The 23,993-nt window shown below is 39.6% G+C and overlaps 2 protein-coding genes across 9 annotated transcripts in view; both read right to left on the reverse strand.

The window, feature by feature from the left end:
* Positions 1-237: 237 nt before the first annotated feature.
* On the reverse strand, positions 238-23,708 carry LOC121950608 (peroxisomal succinyl-coenzyme A thioesterase-like). 6 transcript variants are annotated; one of them, XM_088079660.1, is made up of 13 exons: positions 11,557-11,637; positions 11,187-11,449; positions 9,615-9,713; positions 9,106-9,307; positions 8,857-8,956; positions 8,582-8,772; positions 8,197-8,366; positions 5,236-5,355; positions 4,988-5,070; positions 4,776-4,869; positions 4,268-4,348; positions 3,297-3,438; positions 238-3,210 (listed from the first exon to the last, which is right to left on the reverse strand). In XM_088079660.1, exons 4-13 carry the CDS (start codon positions 9,299-9,301, stop codon positions 3,074-3,076), a joined length of 1,314 nt encoding a protein of 437 aa, XP_087935786.1. In that variant the 5' UTR covers positions 9,302-9,307; positions 9,615-9,713; positions 11,187-11,449; positions 11,557-11,637; the 3' UTR covers positions 238-3,073. The 6 variants fall into 6 exon arrangements, with proteins under 6 accessions (XP_087935786.1, XP_042352591.2, XP_042352590.2 ...); XM_042496657.2 differs by having other exon boundaries at positions 9,106-9,302; positions 11,187-11,640; XM_042496656.2 differs by having other exon boundaries at positions 11,187-11,640.
* The window catches only part of LOC121950559 (peroxisomal succinyl-coenzyme A thioesterase-like), a 36,950-nt gene continuing 25,172 nt past the window's right edge, over positions 12,216-23,993 (reverse strand). Inside the window, exons 1-11 of one of the 3 annotated variants that reach the window (XM_088079665.1) lie at positions 23,587-23,725; positions 21,712-21,908; positions 21,469-21,568; positions 21,199-21,389; positions 20,813-20,982; positions 18,910-19,029; positions 17,084-17,166; positions 16,835-16,928; positions 15,952-16,032; positions 14,733-14,874; positions 12,216-14,624 (exon numbers count right to left, since the gene is read on the reverse strand). In XM_088079665.1, the coding sequence (XP_087935791.1) occupies positions 14,488-14,624; positions 14,733-14,874; positions 15,952-16,032; positions 16,835-16,928; positions 17,084-17,166; positions 18,910-19,029; positions 20,813-20,982; positions 21,199-21,389; positions 21,469-21,568; positions 21,712-21,907 (1,314 nt within the window). In that variant the 5' untranslated portion in view covers position 21,908; positions 23,587-23,725 and the 3' untranslated portion in view covers positions 12,216-14,487. Of the gene's footprint in view, positions 14,625-14,732; positions 14,875-15,951; positions 16,033-16,834; positions 16,929-17,083; positions 17,167-18,909; positions 19,030-20,812; positions 20,983-21,198; positions 21,390-21,468; positions 21,569-21,711; positions 21,914-23,586; positions 23,726-23,993 lie in introns of those variants that run through there. The other 2 variants (XM_088079663.1, XM_088079664.1) reach the window with 2 other exon arrangements.

Raw genomic sequence — 23,993 nt, forward strand, 5'->3', positions numbered from 1 at the left:
ATAAGACTGTGGATACAAGAAGCCAAAATGCTGCAAAAATCGCCGCCCATGTCATTTGTACATGTCCAATGACTAAACATTATCCGCATTTTATTAAGATTGTAGCATACAGGTGAAAAAGTGATGGATTGAACAAATTCTGTTTTTTATTTAGGTTCAGTCCAACAGGTGGAAAATGCACTTTGAAGCAGCTGAAAATGAAATATATAAAAACATCATTCATGAAGGTAAGGCATATTTCACTCACTTCGGTTTTATTCATATTTGAAGTTAAACAAAGTAACTATTCATTCAGTGGCTGTTTCAACATGTAGTCACTTACACCCCCAACAGAATGCTGTTGAAACACATATATGTCCTCTCGCCTAATATCCTGCTGACTACAGGAACATTTGATATTGACATGAAGCATACACCATGAACACAAAATTAACTTTCTTTATGGGACTGAGAATTACTATGATGATTGTGTATAAGATTATGGTGCAAATGTGAGGTTGTTTTTTTTATTTAGCTAACTGATATTTGATTATTGATTTTGTTTTAATTATTTTATTTTATGTTGGCATGTTAGCCTGTTTGATGCTTTTTAAATTTGATTTATTATTGGAATTTTGTTTTATTTTATTATTTTGAATATCTTCAATTTATATTTCCTTCAAAATTTTATTTATTTTTTATCTATTGGAATCATTGATTGGTGTACTAAAATGCGGTGATGTGTATATGAAAATTCAATGAAATACTAATTTTGAAAACGTAGCACGATGCACAAATTTTGTTCAGATGTGAGCGCACGCCGGCCGTGTGTGAGATTGGATATGTGCGGCCGCATAATATTATTAAGATAAATGACTGATTGTAATGAAAAACGGTACCGTTTGACAGATACTCATCGGGAAATGAGAGCACATCCAATCACGATCTGAAACTCCTCTCCCGACGTAAAGCATTGCGTAATAATTCTACTTCGATATCAATCAGATTGCAAAAATAAGGACAATTCGTTCATTTGCAATATATGAGTAGGTATTTGAAGACAAACATTTCTAAAAACTCAAAGTCCCTTGTTTAATTTCATCCTTAACTTCTCTTTAATTACTTAATAATAATAACTCAATGAATAGCTTAATTTTAAACACTTACATCACATGCAGATTGAGAAGAGACGCAGACCTCAGATTTCTTCGTCTGGCGTTCACACTGATTGCCTACATTATTTTAAACCTCAGTAGTTTATCCTCCCAGTTAGAAACTTCAGTCTCCTCCCACAGTGACAACACTGTTTGGACACAAGATGGCACCATCAAGTCACCAAAATTTCAGATTCAGTCAACACCACACCCAAATCTTGCAAGGAGAAAAATAATCGGTGCACCCACCTCTTCAGATTGCAAGGTATACGTTTCTTGAGCTTCTGCCACACTTAAACTCAACTGTTGATGTAGTCTGTCACACTTGTAAAGTGTAAATGGCATAATAATTATTAATAAAGTAATTCTTATTCTTCTAGACCGAAATAAAATCAATTTACAGAATGCAGCAGCTTCAGAAAAGGTCATATTTCTCTTAAAGTCTTTGCACTGAATACCAATTTATCACAGAATCAAGATTTTATCACTCTTAAAGCACTTCATGGTGCCAAACTAAATCAGTCAATTAATCATTTATTGGTCACACAGAATTATATAAAGTAAACTCAAGTGAAAATCTTGTGTTGTGTAATTTAGTCCTTTTTGCATTTTCTCACATCATTAGCTGTTGCTTTGTAATGGTCCAAGTTTCCAGATGGTTCTGGTAATTCATGATTTCTGCTTGTGGAATGATTTCACTGTCCACACATCTCGACCTCAACAAAACACCTGCATGGTCGCTCTTCCTGACAGGACAGCGCTGCACCGCAGCTGCCGTAGAGCAGCGATCCAAAGCAGGAACAGGACAGCACCTCACATTCCCATAAACACACCAGTCCACCAGTCACCGTGAAGCACACACCTGCTCTCACAAGTTCTCTGCTCCGTCAGATCGGCAAATAGAAGAAGAGTCACTTGGTTGAACGGCGTCATCCAGGATTCAGCCAAGTTTTGGTGAATGGAAGAACATTACAGTCCCTGATATCCTTTTAGAAACTGGCGCCGCATGGAGGTCGTGCAGTTTATTTTCCATCTCCTGTACGATGACTAGCAGGATCCTAGTTCAGTTTGTGCCCATTTCTTCCTCATCTTTCCTTAAAGTTTACTGATGTTTACATTTCAAAACCTTGACCTGGCTGCTTGGCAGGCAGCTATCTATAAAGTCAGCATAAGTGTCACTTTGCTCTTATTAACACGCACAGTCTGACGTCAGGGGGGAACATTTCGGTGGTTACCATTATGAGTTTTTGTTATTAGATTACCTCGTTAGTGGAACAAACTGCTCCACAAATTCAGACATCAATATTTTCTTTAAAATCACTTTCTGAGTTTTTTTGTAATCAAACAGCCTTTTTAAATCCTGTGCCAATTGGGTAAATTTGTCTGCATGTGTGAATTTACAGTACCTTTTTAAGTAGGTGGGTTTATGTATTTATGAAATACATATACTATATGCTGTGCCTCTTACTTTTTCATTTTTTTCCATTGTGGAGCTCTTTGTAATCTCTAGCTTTATGTTATGCATTTTGAGAACTATAACTGCATTTCCAGTCAATTCCATCCGTCCTTTATTTAATTTCATTCAGTTTTTTAAAAATCTCATTTTATCTTAATTGATTTTACTGAGCTTTTAATTACTTCTCACTGCCAATTTTAAGCACTTTGAATCACCTCAGTATTTTTCGTCTTTAACTAAAATTAAGTTGACTTTTCTATATTATTATTATTATTATCATTATTATTATCGTTATTACCAGATATTTTTTAAATACAGTTATAATTCGTTGGTTCTGATGATTTAATCAAGAAAATTCCATTAAAACCGTACTCAACTGTGAGTCACATTACATTATTTATGAAGAAAAGTCAACTTTTACTTCCTGGACCAGGGGGACACTAAATTAGCTTCACGACTTTATAACCATCAGTTGTCGCCATGGTTACAGGCGGGAAAGTAGAGCTGCACCAGGCTTTGCGCCGCCGTACAGATGCTCCCTCAGAAAGACCAGTGTCTTCCTCCAGGAGTCTTCCTGAGCGCGAGAATGTGCCACCGTCTCTCCGCCCCACAGAACCATCACTGCAAAAAAAAAATTAAAGTCCTGATTTCGGCACCTTAACTTAGAATGATTCAGAGATTCAGCTGAGGATTGAAGGTGAACTCACTTTTCTGGTGTGACTGGACTTCTCTGAAGGTGCTGGCTCGAGCAAACGGCGTGAACGGAGGCTCGATCAGGTGACCTGCGTCCGGGTACGACAGGATGGTCAACAGGTGGCTGTTCCCCGCCCGCTCCATCATCTCCTTCATCTAAAAAAAACAGGAATTACAAAACAAGTAGTTCTGACACAGCAATCTGATTGGTCCACATACAAACACAAAGTAAAACACCTAATCTTATATTTATCACATATTTTTATGTTTTTGATAGTTTTTGTGTTATGTGTACATGCATGCACCTTTTCTGCACTCAGAAACATAGGACAAATTCACACTAAGGTTGAAAATTTAAGTCTATCTGATCTCATCTTTATTGAAGTTAATGGACGATGAACTGTCATGGAAATCTCACATAGTGGGCTGTGGCTAAAAATTATTGTTTGACATTAATTGACTCTGCTCCAACAGACTAAAGATGCATATTTTTTTTATCCACACCTGCTGCTGTTTGTCAGTGATTGTTTTCCCTACTTATCCCCTTTACATTTTCCTATTTTCTGGACTTTTTTTTTTTTTCCAAAACTGATCCATTGTAACAGCAGTAAACTGTGCAAACTGTTTCTTGTGTGCAAAGTTGTGTAAAATCTTAAAATATTTTAGTTGGAAAAAAGGCATAGAAATTGTGCTGTCAATTACTACAGCCCTTTATGTTTGTGGTGTAGAAAAAGTGCAATTATTTCTATAAAAAATAATTTCAATCAACTTTTATTATAAAAAATAATAATGAAACAGTCCCAGTTTTAATAAGTTGATGAAATATTTCAGAAAGTGTTGGTTCAATTACATACATCACATATTTATTTCACATATAACTAATCTGTTTCGTCTCAGCCAACACTGAAGTTTAGTCATTTGGTGACTTAAAACATATTGACCAAGTTTGTTATTAACACAGATGTCGTCATGTCAGTAAACTCACATCGATGGCAGCCTCGTAAGCCGGCGTGTCTTGGTCGTCCTCACCCACAATCAGCAGCAGAGGACACTGGAATCTTCCCACCTGTTCAGAGACAAAAAGCAGCAGAGTTTCAGATTTTATCACCAGCTGCAGCTTTGAGTATTTACACGTCACCTTAACTCTGCAGAGAGGCTACAAGAAACCATGTTTACATGTTTCAAGAAACCACAAAAAGAAAAAAAATAGAAATAATGCCTCACGGTTGCATGCCAAACAAAGATGCTTCACACACATCAATTCAGAATCCAACTAATTTCTCCACTTCTGTTCCTGAGATATGACATGGAGTAATCGCCAGAAAAGTGTTTTTCCAAAACATTCTGATTCCTTCATGGTATTCTTCAGATATAGCAGTTACAAGCATGGAACAGACAAACAGACGGACAGAAAGACAACCTGAAAACATAATGCATTCAAGCCGGCCATCGGCAATATGGAAGCATAAAAGAAAGTGTTCGGTGGTACTTACATCTACTTTCAGTGAGGGGTCTGTCGAAATGGGCAGCATCATATCTCGCATAATCACATTTTTCTCCTCGTCATAGCGAACCTTCGTAGCGTTTCTGATTTGACCAAAAAAAGAAAAAAGAAAACATTCGAAACTCCAGGTCAAAATCGAACAGTCATTCTGATCAGTAGCAGCTGAGTTTGTGAACAAATATCTTATTTGACTCAACTTACACTGACATGAAAGTCATCATTTGCTCTAAAGGTTTGCCAACCCACTGCGCGTGAGTCCCACTGATACACACTGCACACCTGAGCTGAGAGATCACACACACAAGCACACAAGCACGCACACACACACACACACACACACACACACACACACACAGAGTCACTTTAATACAACTGAGACATAATTTTAATGGACAAGAAGGATCCAATAGTACCAAAAGTAAAGTGACTTTCAGCTACAGCTGTCTTACCTTCATAACTTTGGAGTAAACGGCCATTCTGAGAGTGATACTGGTGCCGAGGGAAAGACCCAACATGGCGATCCTGCTGCCGAGGATCTGAGGATGCTGCTCCAGGACTCTGTAGGCTTTCTATAGTCATCATTGTTGATTAAAGAGTAATTTGTTTTAGTTGGATTTTTAGTGGATTTTCATTCATTCATTCATTCATTTTCTGTAACCGCTTGTTCTCGTAAGGGTCGGGGCAGCTGTCATCGAGGCGGAAGGCGGGTACACCCTGGACAGGTACACGCTCACAGTCTAAGGGCAATTTAGAGTCACCAATCGACTTGACCTGCATGTCTTTGGACTGTGGGAGGAAGCCGGAGACTGGATTTTCATTTTCAAAACATTAACCAAGATTGCCCTCACTATTGTGGAGGATAATTATTTGTAATTGCGTCTTCATTTCTTGCAGTCAGCACCCTTTTATTTGATATTCACTGTTGTATTGTATCACAAAGCCTCTGATCAGCTGTAGTGACTCAAACTTGATTTTTTGTTTTAATTTGATCAAACATTTGATCTTTATCTCTCTCCTTTCCTGTCAGTTAGGTTATCTTTGTTTTGTTTAAATCTTGAAAAAATAATCTGTGTTGAGAGAAGGATCCTTTCTTTGTCTTATTTCCATTTTTTCCTGTTAAAGGCTTTTGTTTGTGGATTTTTTCCCTTGTCTTAATCAAGCGTCTAAGGACAGGGTCAGGGTGGTGTGAAATTTTTCAAACCAGTTTGAAATTAACAGACTCAGTTTTTGCTCCCAGGTGGTCCGTAATGACACCGTGTCCTAATATTATGTTTATCGTGTTGCTGATAACTAATGCAACATGAGTAGGATTTAACACCATGACGCTGTCAGCTGCACCGACAAAACTGCAAATCAACCAAACTCTAGTCTCCAAATTATGAGTTAGTCTTTTTTTCTTTGGGCCTTCTGCAGTCTACTCAGTGGTTATATTGAAAAGGTTTTACTGTGATTTGTTGGTCCATAGTATGTAAAGCTGATATTCCCACAGAGCTAACCATACAGATTAAAGCTCATGCAACAGACTTGACCGGAAAAACTGGAAATCAGCCCAGCTCTTGTGTAAGGACAGAGGGTGCTGCATGTTGCACAGATTATAAATCCCTGTGGGTCAAATTTACAATAGTGATTAAAACTGAATAAAATTAACTTAACTCGACGCAGGTGGACAACAGTGATGTGTTTAGAGATTAAGTGAAAAGCTTCTCCTGCTTCCAGCTAATCAAAGCTGTTGCTGTTGCCTGAGCTCATTAACAATTATGACGAAATTACACTGTTGAGGTTAATGGTTGATTTTAAGATTTAATCCCCACAAGCATCAGGGCCTGTTAAACATTTCTATAGTAATCTGACATTGGAAAAGCCAAAACTTTAGTAATAATCATAATAGTTATAAAAAATGATTATACATAAAGTTACATCAACAAATATGCTGAATGACACTTCCTCCAGTTAGCTTTCACCTCTGGAGCAATCTCTCTGGACACATAAACATACAGATAACACACACACACACACACACACACACACACACACACACACACACACACACACACACACACACACACAGGTGTCTGCAGCAAAGACCTTTAACCTACATAACTCAACTTAAACCTGACACAATGTGAGCTGTGTCACACCCATAGTAAATGATTATAACCATGAAGCAGGTTGCAATTCATTATCACCCCAAGTCTTTCTCCTTTAAAAAAAACACAGTGGGAACGTCAGTGCAATTAATGTTATTATTACATGACTTTTTTCAAGGCAGACACTTTAATTTTTAGACTACGCTCTGATTTACATTGCCATGTTAGACAAAAGACGAAAGCATTTAAAAGACGTCTTGGGTTTAGTTTCAGTAACACATACTGTATCTTGTATTAAGGCCCTCCGTCTCACTCCACGTGTCTAGGACACCATTTTCTCAACATAAAGAGTGGACAGCAGATAAGACCATGGCACCATGACTTGGAGCAGTCTAGAGGGCGGTCTGAGATCACAACCCTCGGGCTCGGTCTTGCTCTGGCTGAATTCAAGTTGCTACAGAGTGCTTAGTAAAGGCTGTCTCCGCCAACCACCACTGCAAAATGTACCTAACAGAAACACCCCGTGTGTGGACTCTGTTGTTGTGTGCGTATGGTCATTTATTGACGTTAACAGACTATATTTCTTAGTTAACATTAGCTCATGTTGCAGACAGTTAGTGCTGTAGCAGAGCTGAAGAGAGGCCAGTGGGCCTAACACTACACCGTTTAGATTTTCTGCTTTCCACAGAAATGGGTCCACAGACTGTTAGAGGCAAGAGAAAAGTGGGGAAGGTCTCAGTTTTTAAGTTACATTACAACCTGTTTACCCCTTGGCAATTAAATATGACTTATACATGGAAAAGGTTACATACAGAACCTTTGAGGTTCATATGGTGGATTTCTGCTTTGTACATTATTAGGTCTTTGGATCTATAGATATTTATTAAGCTTCAGAAACTGTTGGAACCTACATTTATTTTTTCATTTTCGTGCTTTACAAACTATTTTTTTCTTTTCTTTGAAGTCCTTGGATCTGAATGTACATGACAGTTCAGTAACTGTTTGAACTTGTGTTTTAGCATCACCCCTGTTCCAAAGACCAAAAACTGGGCCTCAGGGGATTGGAAAAACATAGTAAAACTTTGCCTCAGAATTACTGGTAAACTGTTATTAAGAATGAATGTCATACTCATCAGGTGGACTCAGAAATACTGCAATGGGATGATCATGTTGCTCTTTGTCTGCTCAACATGTTGGTAAGTCGATGATTGCTAACATGCTAGCAACAACTACTTCAAAAAGTGAAGTGTGACTACAGCATTAGAGCTGTTCTTAATGAACGTCGACGAGACTTTTTGTAAATTAGACACTTAAAAGTTGTACCTCAAAGTAATCATCGCCCACAGCCTTCCCGGTTTCTATGGTGACCTTTGGTGTAAGGTAGTCGAGAGCCAAGGAGGCGATGCCGTGGGAGGCCAGCAGCGCTGCACGGTACTCCACCAACTTCCCTCCACCCCCCCACAGGTCCAGGAGGCCGGGGAAAGGGCCCGGTCCTAAAATATGTCAAAACAACAAAAAACACTATACAGTTTGCATGATGACGATATTCATTTCTAAAGTTCTCTGGGATTACAGCAGAGGAAAACATTTATGACTGTTTCTTGTCGTAACTATTTTATGCTGAACTTGGTTGATTTTCACTGTTAATGGTTGTTTAAGAGACATAAATGTCACCTGAGCTCCACCCAGAGGACACCTCTGGCCCTACCTGGGGGCAAGAAGAGGGTCGCAGTGAGTCCGTCCTCTGTGATCGGGATCCTGCGGACGCCGGGCGCCATGTACCAGCGCTCCACCACCGCACTGGCTAGTGGCACCTGATCCACAAAGCCTTCAGTCTGATGACCTTGGTAAACAGAGATTGTGACCACCATGGGAGTCTGGACATTCATCTTCCTCATCCTGAGGGACGATGGGAAGGAGTTAATTCTGATACTGATTGTTTTGATTGACATCATCTGAATATCTCTATGTTCGTTGGTCTACCTGAGCCCACGTTTGCTGCCTGGAACTGGTCTGAGGCTCCACAGTAGACCCATGGGTTCAACCCCAGAATATGTCCCGCCCAGACTGGGATCCTCTGAAACTGTAAAATAAAAGTCAGGAAAAAATATCTCTCATTTCTTTCCATGCAACTCCTGACTTACTCCAAAATTTATTTTCTGCAATTCTCAAATGTCAGTACACCTACAAACATTTCTAGATTTTTTTTCCTATAATTTTCTAAAGTCTTACCATTTACGGTCGCAGTGGCGTTGGCGATGTAGTGACCGAACGCGTCCCAGGTGTGTCCGTCTTCACACTTGTGGAGGGCGCGGACGGTCAGCTGTGAACCAGGACAGACGTTCTGGACCAGGAGAACAAACTTTTCATCCACAAGTCCTCTGGACGGGTGGACCGACAGCTTCACACAACACTGTTTTCTGTCCATCCTGAACTGAACAGAGAGACAAAACAACCAGAAACAGATAAAAGATATAATGAAATGAAAACTGTCAGACTGGACAGATCTGTATACTCCTATAATCTTTAAATGTAGTGCTTAAAGCAGGTCAGCGATTTCTGAACTGCTTAACAAGTTAGTCATTATAGCTTCTTGCTGTTATTCTTTTGCAGTGTGTCACTCTAACTTCCTGCCATTGTGTACTTTATCCTTCGTCCTTCTAGTCTTGAGGACTTCAGATACACTAGATTTATTACTGGGTTGCACAGTAATAATAATAAGGTAAGTCACCAGAGTGTACCTTTATTCACTCAGGATCAGTGAGGCTGGGTCTATGTTATGTCGCAACAAGGTGTGCATTCACCAGGCTCGACCCACTGTACCCATATAGTCCAGAAGCCTGTGTGAGATAGACAGAAGGTTACGATTATTTAACCTTAGTTCTATTAACACAGCTGGAGTCCCTCTTCTAGGTGTCACTCCTTCATCTAGGCAAGGGTGGGATCACAGTATTACAGTACAACACAGTATTTAGAAATATCAGCGCTATGATTTTAACAGACCCTCAACCTATAACCTTTGTACTTGAGACGCTGTACTGGAGACGCTGTACTGAGGACGTTTTGCATGCAGTGTGAAACACGAGCCCTGGAGGTTACGAATGCGCCACACTGCATGCGTGAGCAGTGCGTAACCACATTGGCAGTGTTTGTTTTTGCAGCACTGCTGCAGAGCTACCTACTGTTATAACTACTGTACTTCCACACACTCCACTGATTTATGAAGTCATGCAGTTACTGCACTGTCAACAACAAAATCCTGCAGATATTTCACAGAAAAATGCCTTGTGCCAACAACTGAAGGGATTCTGTCAACAGAAACATTGTCAGAGGGCTTTTATTTTGAACCAGAAACAGGAAAGGTTGAGTAAAACACAAACATTTTTATTTCCTCATGTCTGTGACAATAAACACATTGAAACCACTGATGCACAATAATGATCATTTCAATAGCACACGCAAAAACACGAACCTGCAGCAGACAAGACAAACACCTGCTGCGGACACCTTTTGGACAATGTGATAGGAGCGGACATCGGTAGAAAATGATGGGGGAGCGGACACCGGCAGAGAATGGGAGCGGCGCGGTGCGGTCATTCTGAGACACGAAGCGGCGTGGACACTGGCGGAGACGCTGGTGGAGCAGACACCGGCGGAGAAAATGGCGGAGAATGAGAGCGGAGCGAACACCAGCAAAGGCACCGGTGGAGCGGAGACCGGCAGAGCGGAGACCGGCGGAGACACCGGTGGACAATGAGAGCGGATTTTAGGACAGTAAGTGCTTTGACAGGACCTCTGTCAGGGTCTGCAGGGAATCATCCGGCACTTTTTTGATGAACAAGGTCTATTGTGATGCTGTTTTATTCACTTCACCTTATGTATACTAAAAGTACAAAAACAATACCCACTTTATGTTTTATTGTTAATTGAAAAATGGTTGGGGAAGGGGGGTCACCGAGCTCCGAGTCAGGGGCCAGATTTGCTTTAAATTGAGTATTGCTGCTTTAACTTCTACCAAAGTCATTTTCTGTTATATCTGTACTTTGACTGCAGTGTGGCTTTCAGGTACTTTACCCACCACTGTATGTTCACTTCACTGACCTCTGGAAATCTCAGTGTTTCATAAATCAGTAATCTCCTCTAACAGTGACAGTCTCAACATTTAACCAGTAACAAAAGTGATTCCGTTAAACATTTACTCAGCTACTTTACTCTAGTACAAATCTGAAGTAGTCGCACTTGACTTCAGTGTTGTATTGGCATGATTATGGGTTAAATCGCGTGTTTACTGTCCGGGCAGAGTGAGAGCTGACCTCTGAAGGTGTCTTCAGGTTTGTCGTCTCGTCAGCTGGTTTTTCTCCAGGTGTTGAACTGATCCCAGTGCATTAAAATAAAGCTGCCACTAAATCCGTGTGAGTCAAACTCTTCAAATGCCGACGGCTGAGCTTTCCTTAACCGTCCGAAGTTCAGTCTCACTGTGTGGACATCGAGTCCACCAACATCAGGGTCCCCACTCCCGACACAAGATGGCGCCGCCGACTCCCCGAAACTCCACGGTTTACATGTCTTGTTCGTCCTAGTAAAACAAATTACGTGATGAAAATTAAGGATTTCTTTAAGCTTCAAGGTTGGGATTTAAGCTTACATGTTTAAGAATAAATAACTTAATACACATATGAGTACCAGGCCGCTGTGGCCTGCTCCTCGTCTCTGCTCTCCCTCTACTTTAAACCATGGATGTAAACCCAAAACGTACCGGAAGCCCCTGCAAAACTGCCTGCGGCCGAGATGCACCATGGGCAATGTAGGCAGTAGAAGATGACGTACCTGAAAGCCATTCTTGAGTAAAACTACAGATATCTTAACATAAAATCATTTTGGTGGAAGTTAAAAGCCTTTGTTACTTGAGTAAAAGTTGATATTTACTAAACGTAAGTATCAAAAGTAATTAGTCAGTCAGTCATTTTCTGTAACCGCTTGTCCTCGTAAGGGTCGCGGGGGGGCTGGAGCCAATCCCAGCTGTCATCGGGCGGAATCAAAAGTAATTATATCATATAAAATGTATTTAAGTACAGAAGGTGACAGAAGCCTATAAGCTGTGGTGGCATTTAACTACCATAAGTATATTTGCTCAAGTACTGTACTTTACTGTACAAATTTGAAATACTTGTCCTTTACTTAAGTGTTTTCATTTCATGCCACTTTTCAGAGGGCAATAATATACTTTTTTAAGCTTTTTTTTCTACGTTATAAATTGTGGTCTGTTTTTTTTGCACACAAGTCATCGAAAGAGTTATTGAAATATGATGTTTTAAGTTAAATCACCAAAAAGTTGAGGCCAGTTAAGAAAAGTCCATTTTCATTTTATTTTTAAATTTAAAATGAATAAAAAGTGCATCAACAACAGAAATAATCTGTGGAAGTATGAGCATCATTGCTTATCTAGTGCAAAAGAGGATGACAAAATGGTGGTTGTTGACCTAATTAACCAAATTGTACTAGTGACATACATATATATATATGTGTGTGTGTGTGTGTGTGTGTGTGTATGAAACAAGTAGAGTGGTGAAGGAATCAATAACACAATAGTAATTCCTAAAAATAATCAATGTTTAAGTACATAAATAACCAAAAATAAAATGAATAAAATAATAAATCAACACAGATGTACACGATGCTGATAGAAAACAAAGTCTCATGCCTCCAGTCGTACCCACATGCCCCTCACAATGAAGAGGTGGGGGGGCAGCTGTTACCCACCCGAGTGCAAAACATGTCTCAGGTTTGTCAATCGTGTAGCTGAGCCGCCTTTTAGTTTCTTAAAGGAACATTCAGACATTTTAGAAAATCCATTCTGTCATTTGAATGCCTTTTAAAAGGTCCAGTGTGCAGGATTTCACCAAACACTGGCTTCAGATAGGGACATTTGCATTTTTGCATCAGTCAAAGTAGTAAGCAGCATCTTGCACCAAGAGTGTTCAAAAAACAGACATTTTTTAGCTTGACAGTGCTTTAATCTGTGTTTTTACAAATTCAAATCACACGGCCCCCTTGTTTTGGCAAGAAAGAGACCTCTGCAGATAATTCTGCTCCCATAAAAACCTCCCAAATTTTTGGATCTTATGTTATTGAAGAAAATGGTGACAAGAGATGAGCAGCTGCTCAGCCTGCAGACTGTCTCCAACATGCAAAATAGCTTCAGAGACACTCTGATTTGTAACGTGAAAGTGCTTATTCAGTTTTATTTACCAGTTTAAATTGCGAACCCCACTTCTTTTGGAGAGGAAGCCTCTGTGGATAATTCATCTCACAGGAAAAACCTCCAGAACGTCTGGATCAGAAATAAGGTGACGTTGGAGGCATGCAGCTACGAGTCCCTCATCAGGATCAACTCACCAATCTTTAAACTCTCTTTTTGCCAACCTCAAATCTGCACCAGTTTAGCATCATTCAGCCAGGAGGCTTTTTTTCTACATGCCGATATGACAGAGCGGAGAAGTGTGGTGAGAGAAGGAGAGGAGGTGTGTTCTTTGCACTTTTACACAAAGATCGCACTTTTGGGCAGCAACAAAGTCCCTTTTTACTGTCCCTGCATTTTTGTGCTGAACTAAATGGTAGCGATTTGATTATGCACTGAACTGCAGCATCCCGTGATCAAAAGATGCATGACAGGCATGATGTTTAACACACAAGTGTCCGCCTCTAGTGTCTGTGACTTAAAACATATGAGTCTGCAGTGCTTTCTAAACAATAACAAAGGAAAAACATGTCAATCACAATCATTTATCGTCTCTGTTACATGCCGCTTGATCTCCTCCTCTGCTCAGAGATTAAAGGGCTCCCAGTTTGAGGACATTTACAGCTGCTTTTCTTTTTCTTTGAATTTGCCGCCATGTTAACAGCTGCTTTTTAAATCTCCCGCAGTGGGTCACACACATAACATGTCGCAAGACGTCACACCCGCCCACGTTCACGTCTTTTTGACTTTACATTCTACGCAGACGTTGTTATAGCCCTATTAATACCTCCTGTCCCGGCTCAGAAGTCAGACAACCATCTCCCCTTTTAGACATTATACACAGAACGGCGAGCGAAAGGCGTGATATTCCCCTGGAGTGACAGTGGTAATGTATGATGCTGTCCTTCTGTGCTCAGGAGGAACGACCCCACAGAGGTCTTTCTGAGGTCGAGATACGTTAACAAACTATGATGAATATTGTAATACACTTCGGAGCACGATCCCTGACACCACGACTGACGCCACCGAATGATGACGTCAATGAATTCAGTCTGTTGTAGATTCAATTTGTAAAACAGCAGAAGCAACTTCATGAAGGCAGTGTCCTTACCGCTGCGGCCTCTGGTTTGACTCCCGCTTGATGCCCTTTGCTGCATGTTGTCCCCTCTCTTTCTACCATTTCACACTAATAATCTGTCCTATCTAATAAAGGCTAAAGTGCCTAAAAATAATCTAAAAAATGTAAGAAGATGCAAATCAGGACTAAATTAATTGATTGATTGATGGATGACTGATTGACTTTTACTTCCTGAACCAGGGGTGCCCGAGTATCTCTTCCCACTTTGCGACTCCATAATTATCAATTGTCGCCATGGTTACAGGTGGGAAAATGAATCTGCACTGGGTTTTGCACCGCTGTACAAATTCTCCCTCAGAAAGACCAGTATCTTCCTCCAGGCGTCTTCCTGAGCGCGAGAATGTGCAATAATCTCTCCGCCCCACAGAGCCATCACTGCAAAGACAACAGGAAACACTGACATCAAAACCAAAGTCCTGATTTCCGCACCTTCACTTCAGATCACTCAGAGATTCAGATTGCCAGTATAAATATTGAACCCACGTTTTTCACGAGAGCCAACTGATCTGAAGGTGCTGGCTCGAGCAAACGGAGTGAAGGGAGGCTCGATCAGGTGACCAGCGTTCAGGTACGACAGGACAGTCAGCAGGTGGCTGTTCCCCGCCCGCTCCATCATCTCCTTCATCTAAAAAAAAAAAAAACACTAATCACAAAACAAGTAGTTCTGACAAAGCAATCTGATTGGTCCACATAATTTTCATGACCACAGCACAGCTTCGTCATCACTAACAAAAGTACTCATTTTTTAATCCCTGTTCTTGAAGAAATCATATGATTCATGTACTATTTCAGACAGGGGAAAAGGGGCATTTTTAAACACTATCAACGAACATTTGCATCACAACACTGAAAGCTGAAACTTCCCAGGTCAAAATACAGCTGACTGAGTGAAAATAACAGCCAACTCACTGATGGTGTGAACTATAAACTAACACAAAAATGACATCAATCAGCATAAACCACCATGTTCTGAACAGACATTTTATAAACTGACAAAAACTGGCATTTGCGTGTATGAACATAAAACAGCAAACTTCACTGCAAACTAAAAACTACTCAGTCCAGATCAAGCATGATGGGAAATACAGGCTGAGTGATTTTGACCGCAGTGAAAACGTTGTTTTTACAATACGATACGATATGATACTTGTCTCCTTTTTTAAAATCAAATATTGATGATGGAGGTGATTCATTTGTTATCTTTGGTTGTATATAGTTTTAGGTTTTATGCCTGACCTTGTTGGTCTGTGAAAAAAAGGATGATCATGTAAATAACACACCAGCATTGTTTCCATCCTGGAAGAAAACAATATATTTTGTTGAGTTCTTTGTGTGTGTAATTGCGTGAAATCAGAAAACAGTTTGCTCAATTCATTATGATATCCCTTTATGTTTTCCTTGGTTTTTGACATAAAATCCATCTGAGACAGTATTACAATAACTATTCACTATGTGAAAACAGTTAAGTTTTAATACGCTGATTAATTATTTCACAGTGTTTTTTCATTATTACTCTATCTTTTAAGTGAATTTACTTTTAGTGTCTAATTTTGTTATTTATCTGGCCATGTTGTAATGCCATATGTCACAGTAACCATTCTGTTTCCTCGCAGCAATCAGTAGAGCTTTGTCATCCTGCGAATTCAAACATCTGGAGCAAGCTTGTGATTCACACAGGATGTTGTCATGTCAGTAAACTCACATCTATTGCAGACTCATGGGCCGGCCAGTTCTGATCATCTTCTCCTACAACCAGCAGCAAAGGACACTGGAGTTTTCCCACCTGTTCAGAGACAAACGGCAGCAGCGTTTCAGCTTTTATTACCAACTGCAGCTTTATAGTAGTATTTATGCGTCAACTAAATTCAGCAGAAGGGCTACAAAAAAAACATATTCAACTTGTTTGTTTCTTGCAAATACCACAAAGAAACAAAAAATAAAATAACAAAAATAAATAAAAAATACAAATTAATAAATATAAAATAAAACAAAACAAAACAAAACAAAACAAAACAAAACAAAACAAAACAAAACAAAACAAAACAAAACTAAACTAAACTAAACTAAACTACCAGCTCACGGATGTATGCCTCTGCGAACCAGTCAAGCTGCACTTACAGTTTACATCCATGTCTGTGAGAAAGGTTAAAATAACCTTAACCTTTGACATTTGAGCACCTATTTCGAATCAGTTTGTTTGTGCCAAATTTGAAGAAATTTATTCAAAGCGTTCGCGAGAAAGTGATGGACAGGATCACAGACACTTTTGACTTTTGACCATCATATTCTAATCAGGTCATCCTTGAGTAAAAGTGGACGTTTGTGCCAAATTTGAAGAAATTCCCTGAGGCAGAATGGGATGAACAGAAGGACAACCTGAAAACATAAAGCCAACGGCCACAGCTTTTTCCAGCACAGAGGCATAAAAAAATTATGAGGCACCCTGGTAGCTTAGTTCTTGCTGGGAAATATTGTATTTTCATATAAAAAATACTCAAAAGAAAAATAGAGACTTGCTATTGAGACCAAAAAAAACACTCTTACAAAACAGAAGATGAGGAGATATTCTGTTCGGTGTTACTAACGTCCACTTTGAGTGAGGGGTCCGTGGGGATGGGCAGCAGCAGACCTCGACAGATCATTTCCTTGTCCTGGCTAAATTGAGTCTTCGCATAGTTTCTGATTAGACAGACAAAAAAAAACAAACTGAAAACTTTGTCCAGAGGGTGGTATTAGGACCGATTTTTGGGTTATTAAAATTTCCGGGTTCATTGTGATCAGTGGTATAGTAAGTGAACACAAATCTTCAAGTAACTGCAGATAAATCCACTTACTTTTCAAAGTAACCCAGTATTTCTTTTACAGCTCCCTCAACTGGCTGCACATGACTCCCACTGATACAAACCGCACACCTGAGCTGAGAGACCACACACACACACACACACACACACACACACACACACACCAGGCTTGTTATTGTTTAAAAGATTACAATACGGATACCAATGATACCAACACAGTACTTCATTATACACCCATTATAAAGTAGCTTGTAGTATATCCATGTTTTGAATGTTTTGGAGGCATCCCAGCACCCTGAAGTGCCAACTCTGACAAATATGTCGGCCCACACCACGCTATGGACTGTATGGGCTGTAGCTGCTGTGGGAGAGTGAGCTCTGCGTCGGGTACAGCTGGGGAGAGTCGGTCAAGCTGCGCACACACACATTGACAGGCCTGACTGTTAGCATCACGCAGCGGATGTTATCTAACCGTTATTAATGTCATCATCAGCTTATTTGGCCAATTCAGCATGTTGAATCGGCAGTTAAGGTCAAAAACAAATTTGTTATATGAGGAAAAATTGTTTTCCTTTAACAGTTGAAACCTTTCTGATGGGTTGTGTTGTTGTTCACTGGTGCACAATAAATATTTTATGTTCTTTTAACACCGAATTGTATTGTTATTATGCTAACTGGCTAACTAACGGCATGACGGTTTTCCAGTTTCCTGTTTTGAACAACTATTACAGATGACCGTTGTCTGCTGGTACGAAGGGGTATTTCCTCTCACGCAGGTGCAGAACATATCTGCTTGTTGGTGTTTGTTTTTGTGCTCCTATGCAACTATTTGGCCAAGACAGGGCGATGTGAGTCGACGTAGCAGGGGGCTTCATCGCCGCTAGTTCTTGTATGTTGGCTTTGTATGTCCCAACATTTAACTCCTGCTGAATGGGCAGAGGTTGAACTGAGCGTTTGTTGGAGGAGAGAGGCTCCAGAGATAAGAGCAACACAAAGTTTGCTGTTCCGGCCAGGAGCTGGGACGAAACAGGATACAATCATTGTTTGACTGGAGATTAGGGCTGGAAAACCCAGTACCAAGTAGCATCGAAACATCGCCAGTTCAGCAATACCCGCAGTCAATCAGCAAACTCTCCTCCAGCAGATGGTCAATTCATCTTCTGCCAGATAAGCACACAGAGCCGCTGCCAGTCCAAACAAACTCATACCGACACAGACACGGCTGAGCTCTGTCGGGCATTAATTGACAGTTATTGATCATGATTCTCAAACAGGGTTCTTTTTTTGTAATCAGTTAATGAACAATCTTTAACTAATCAGTTTTTGGCCTCATCACACGCTGCTTTGTTCAAACAGCAGCTCTAAACCCAAAGTAAAGCAATGTATTTTCAAACTAGTTGCAGGTCTGAATGCTAAACCAGTTAAACCCATTTCAGCTCAGCAGTGGGAAGTCAGACTGCAGTCTGTCACACTCACCAGCCACAAAAAAGCCTCATGATCAAAAGGCAAATAAGAGTAATTAGTTGATGTTGCCTAATCTGTGCAAATGCAGACAACTAAAATCCTAAAAATGTCATAAAATCATTGAAACATCCTAAAAGATGCGTACAATAATCCTCAAAATATCCTAAAATTCTTAAAATGTCCTGAAATTCGACATACTTGCTACCATAGAAACATCCTAAAATCTGAGAACAGTACTAAAATCCCAGAAACATCCTCAAATTCTAAAAACTTACTAAAATCCAAGAAATGCCCTAAAATCTTAAAAATGTTCTAAAACCGTAGAAACTGCCCCCCGACCTCCTTTCATTCTGCAAAAGTGACCCCCAAGTAACTTCCAGCTTTAACTGTCTTACCTTCATAACTTTGGAGTAAACAGCCATTTTTAGGGTGAAACTGGTGCCGAGGGAAAGACCCAACATGGCGATCCTGCTGCCGAGGATCTGAGGATGCTGCTCCAGGACTCTGTAGGCCTTCTGCAGTCATTATAAGTGTTGACAGAAATGTTATTTGTTGTTGTTGGATTTTTTGGACCACAATGACTCTCTTTGTTTAGAGATAAAGTTAAAAACTTCTCCTGCCTCCAACCAATCAAACCTCCTGCTGCCTGACCCAAAAGTTATGATTAAATTTCACCATTGAGGTCAATCTTTAAAATAAAATAAAAATAATAATAATAATAATAATAATGATATTACTAAAATTGACACTCTGAGGTCTTTGATTTTAATCAATTTAAGGTTAAAAATCGAAGACCTCGGAGGGTCAAGCTCTGTGACATTTTTACTATAATCTGACGTTAGAAAAATTATGTTTCATGTTATGAAAAATGACATAAAGTTATATTAATCTTCTAAAGAATTGAAGTTAGAGCCAAAGCTCTATGTAGTCTGTAAAGGTGAATGAACTTCTGGTTTTATTGACACATAAACACACAGATAACAGACACACATGCTGGAGTCCGCAGAGGTAACCTTTAACCTGCATAACGCAAAATGAACCTGATACAGTGTGACTCTGTTTCACACCCAAAATATATTATCATTACCAGGAAGCAGGTTCATGAGCACGCCGTGTCTTTGTATTTTCTGTTCTTATAGTATTTTGGGACATAGAGGGCAACATATATATTAATATTTGAAGTTACACAGAGTTTATTTTTGTGTTACATTCTATATTTTTTTGAGTCCTTGGATCTGAAGATACACATTTTGGTTCAGAAACTGTTGAAACTTTTGTTTTGGCATCAGAACAGTTCCAAAGACCAAAAACTGGGCCTCAGATGACTGTAAAAACTTGGTAAAGTTGTGTAAACTGTTATTAAGAGTGAACGTTATATTCATAAGGTGCACAGACTGTATATGAGCAGGAGCAATATCTGAGTTCCCACCAAAACTTGTCCAAACAATCTCAAGCAGCCCCATTTAATGCAAGCGCACAGATTGGCTGTCACAGCTGTCAATCATGGCAGAAAATCACCTTTTTTATAATTTAATCACTCATTAAAACCAAACTTATCATAAAAACAATCACAGGGTGATGAGAAGGACCTTCAGCGTCAGAAAGCATGTTTGGAAAAAAATTATTTGGCGTGTATTTTGAGTTTTTAGTTTGGCCTATGTCCCATTCACTAACATGGAGGGGCGGGCTTTATGACCTGTCCTGCAGCCGGACAGCAGGGGGCGATCGAGACCGAAAGGCTACACCTTCATCTTCTTATACTACTTCTTAAATTATTTTTATTGTCCTCTGTTGCTTTTATTTTTTTAATTTTCTCAGATGTATTAATTCAGTTCTTTTACTGCCACTTAAGATCTTATTTCTTTTATTGCTGTATTCTTGTTGACCTTTTGTTTTGTTCTTGCCTCTGGACTGTTTTAGCCCCTTCTCTGTTTGGCATGTTTGTCGATGTTCATCTTTTTATTCTCCGAGTTTCTTCCTTTTCTTTGTCTGTCAAAGCACTCTGTAAAAACTGTTTTAAAAGATGCTATATAGATTAAGTTATTATCATTATGATATTATTACTTTGGGGGAACTGTCATGTCGTCCATCGTTAGAAACAGTCTATGGCCCATCTGTAATGGGATGATCATGTTGCTCTTTGTTAGATGTCATAGTAGGTTGCTTTTTGCTAACGTGTTAGCGCCAACTACTTCACAAGTGTGGCTATAATATTAAGATTCACAAAATCTTTGAGTTATTTTGTTCTGAAGGAACAGTTATTAGACTTTTAGTACTTTAGACAGACATCAGATTTACCTCAAAGTATTCGTTGTCCACCATCTTCTGGGTTTCTATGGTGACCTTAGGTGTCAGGTAGTCGAGGGCCAGAGAGGCGATGCCATTAGAGGCCAGCAGCGCTGCACGGTACTCCACCAACTTTCCTCCACCCCCCCACAGGTCCAGGAGGCCGGGGAAAGGTCCTGGTCCTAAAATATGTCAAAACAACAAAAACAGTTGACAGAATTGTATATTTCTGTGTTCTCCAAGAAACTTCTGAAAGTTTCCTGTCATTTTTCTCTCTTTTTTTCGAACCGTCACAGCTTTCTAACACTGAAGTTAGTAAACTTTGATTTCACGTCACATAAATGTCACGTGAGCTTCATCAACAGGACACCTCCCTACAGACTCTCCTCTGGTCCTACCTGAGGGCAGAAAGAGGGTCGCAGTGAGTCCGTCTTCTGTTACCGGGATCCTGCGGACGCCAGGCGCCATGTACCAGCGCTCAACAGCCACACCAGCCAGCGGCACCTCGTCCTCGAAGCCCTCTAGCCTGTGGCCCTGGTACACCAAGATTGTGACCTCCATGGGAGTCTGGACGTTCATCTTCCTCATCCTGAGTGACGATGGAGAGAGTTAGCTCTGACACTGATTGTTTTGGTATCATCTGAATATCTCTACCATCGTTGGTCTACCTGAGCCCAGGTTTGCTGCCTGGAACTGGTCTGAGGCTCCACAGTAGACCCATGGGTTCAACCCCAGAATAAGTCCCACCCAGACTGGGATCCTCTGAAACTGTAAAATAAAAGCCAGGACAAAAAACTTTCTTTCTATTCAACTCCTTACTTCTACCAAAATGTGTTTTCTGCCATTCTCAAACATCACGACACCTACAACCACTTCTAAATTATTTTTCCTAAAAGTTTCTAAAGTCTTACCGTTTACGGTCCCAGTGGCGTCGGCGATGTAGTGACCAAACGCGTCCCAACTGTGCCCGTCTTCACACTTGTGGAGGGCGCGGACGGTCAGCTGTGAACCAGGACAGACGTTCTGGACCAGGACAACAAACTTTTCATCCACGAGTCCTCTGGACGGGTGGACCGACAGCTTCAAACAACACTGTTTTCTGTCCATCCTGAACTGAACCGACAAATCAAATAAACAGATAGGACATATAATAAAACCAAAACTTTAAGACGGGACAGATGTGTATTCTCTTCTAATCTTTACCAGTTTCAGTTCAGCAATTTTCTATTGAGTTTTCCTGCACTTCTTATTCTTCTGTGAATAACTTTTTGCTATTGTGTTTTTTACTCTTGGTCCTTCCAGTCCTGAGAACTTCATGTACACTAGATTTATTATAACTGTGTTGAACTTTCCACTGAGACTCGGCGCTAATCTTTCTCAGGCGGTACTTTAAAGCTTCCTGGCATGAGAGACAGTATAAATAATTCAACATGAATCCAGGTTTGTTTCTTTATCAGCAAGTTTTACGATACCTTTGGTCTTGTGGTACCTTTCCAAAAACCTCAAAGGACATCTCCTATCTTCGACACTTAACCCTTAACCCAACAGTTTCATATAATAATAATAATAATAATAATAATAATAATAATGGGTTTTCTACAATGGTAAAAGAGGCAGTACAAGACTGTAAAAATACTTTACTACAAACAAAAGTTCTACTTAACAGAGAAATTCAGACCCTGTTTGTGATGATTATTAATATGCAAGTAGCATTTTCTTGTTGTAGTTGGTGGAGCTGGAGATAGTTTGTTAAGTTCTTCCTTTATCTTGACAACCTCGTCATCATAGCCAAGTGGAAAAAAAAATAAAGAAAATAAATACCTAAACATAGTTAAAAATCACCAATTTGCTAAGAGGAAAAACACCAAAAACTATCAAAGAAAAAAATACCTATTTTTAATTTAAGTTTAAAGAATTTTTTTTAAGTTTTCGAGAAAAAAACTGCCAAATGTTTTTAAAAATTACCAATTTTTTTTTTTTTTTTTTTAAATCGCCACAATTTTAAAAGATAAATAATTTTGCAAAAATTACCTTAACAACAATTAAGTTATACAATAACTAACTACTATCAAATACTGATATTTTTTACCATCACAATTTATTAAAGTTAAAAGAAATTTTTTCAGGATAAATAAGGTGCCTGTGTGCATGAAACATAAAAAAACACAGCATCAAAAAAGTTCATTAAAAAGGAGGACCCCCCTACAGAGGTCTGGACTAGTGCCCTTAAATCCCAGAGACACCCCTGGGCGGATGGTACTGACACATACCGTATGTGTGTTATAATAAATATGTGGTATTTGAATCAGACCGATGTTTGACGTGAAGATAGCTTTTACTAAATTATACACAGGGCTGCAAATAACGATTACTTTAACTGCAGATTAATCTTTGGATTTTTTTCTAGATTAATCGATTAGGTTTTTGGTCTATACAATGTAAGTAAATCGGTGAAAAATGTCAGTTAGTGTTTCCTTAAAGCCCAAGATGACGTCCTAAAATGTCCTATTAAGTCCAAAGATATTCAGTTTACTGTCATGGTGTAATGAGATCAGAAAATATCTGCCTTTTAAACAGCTGAAATCAGATAATTCGTTGCTAAAATTTATCAATCGATTAGCAAATAAACGGGGTTAACTGTTGCAGGTCTAATCTATAAAAATTAAATAGTGGAAAGAAAGAACATTAACTCAAGTTTTAGATATTCATACTTCACTTCAGCACTTCACTGGTATAATTATGAGTTAAATAACATGTTTACTGGTGGAGCAGAGTGAAAGTCTGACCTCTGAGCTGGAGTCTTCAGGTTTGTGGTCTCGTCCGCTGGTTTATCCTGGTGTTAAACTGGTCTCAGTGCTCAGCTCTAAAACAGAGCTGCTGTGAATCTGCGTGAATCCAGCTTTTCAACTGCAGGTTGGCCGACAGCTGAGTTTTATTTAACCGTCTGAAGTCCAGTTTCACAGTGAAAACACACCGGGAATGACCACGGAACTGTCGGCAGTTGACTTGCATCATGGGTAATGTAGGCGCTTTGCGATTAATGAAGAAGGCATGGGATTTAAACCATCAACATAGTGTTAAACATATGAAAACTAAGCAAATTGACTTGCTTTCTGTAAAAAAAACACAAAACAGTGGAAGAAGAGACGAGCGACTTAAGCGCTGTAGTTGTCATAAATGTATTAAATTATAT

Source organism: Plectropomus leopardus, chromosome 7, assembly GCF_026936395.1.
Source record: "Plectropomus leopardus strain MGB_pleo_1.0 chromosome 7, ASM2693639v1, whole genome shotgun sequence".
Lineage (NCBI taxonomy): Eukaryota > Metazoa > Chordata > Actinopteri > Perciformes > Serranidae > Plectropomus > Plectropomus leopardus.

What these genes read in the sequence shown, in the direction of transcription:
- LOC121950608 (XM_088079662.1), bottom strand. Translation starts at nt 9,301, where the DNA reads ATGGACAGAAAACAGTGTTGTGTGAAGCTGTCGGTCCACCCGTCCAGA. An exon ending in CGCCACTGCGACCGTAAATG is followed by an intron (nt 8,957 to 9,105) that starts GTAAGACTTTAG and finishes TTTATTTTACAG; the next exon opens with TTTCAGAGGATCCCAGTCTG. An exon ending in CTTACGAGGCTGCCATCGAT is followed by an intron (nt 3,439 to 4,267) that starts GTGAGTTTACTG and finishes TGTTTTTTTTAG; the next exon opens with ATGAAGGAGATGATGGAGCG.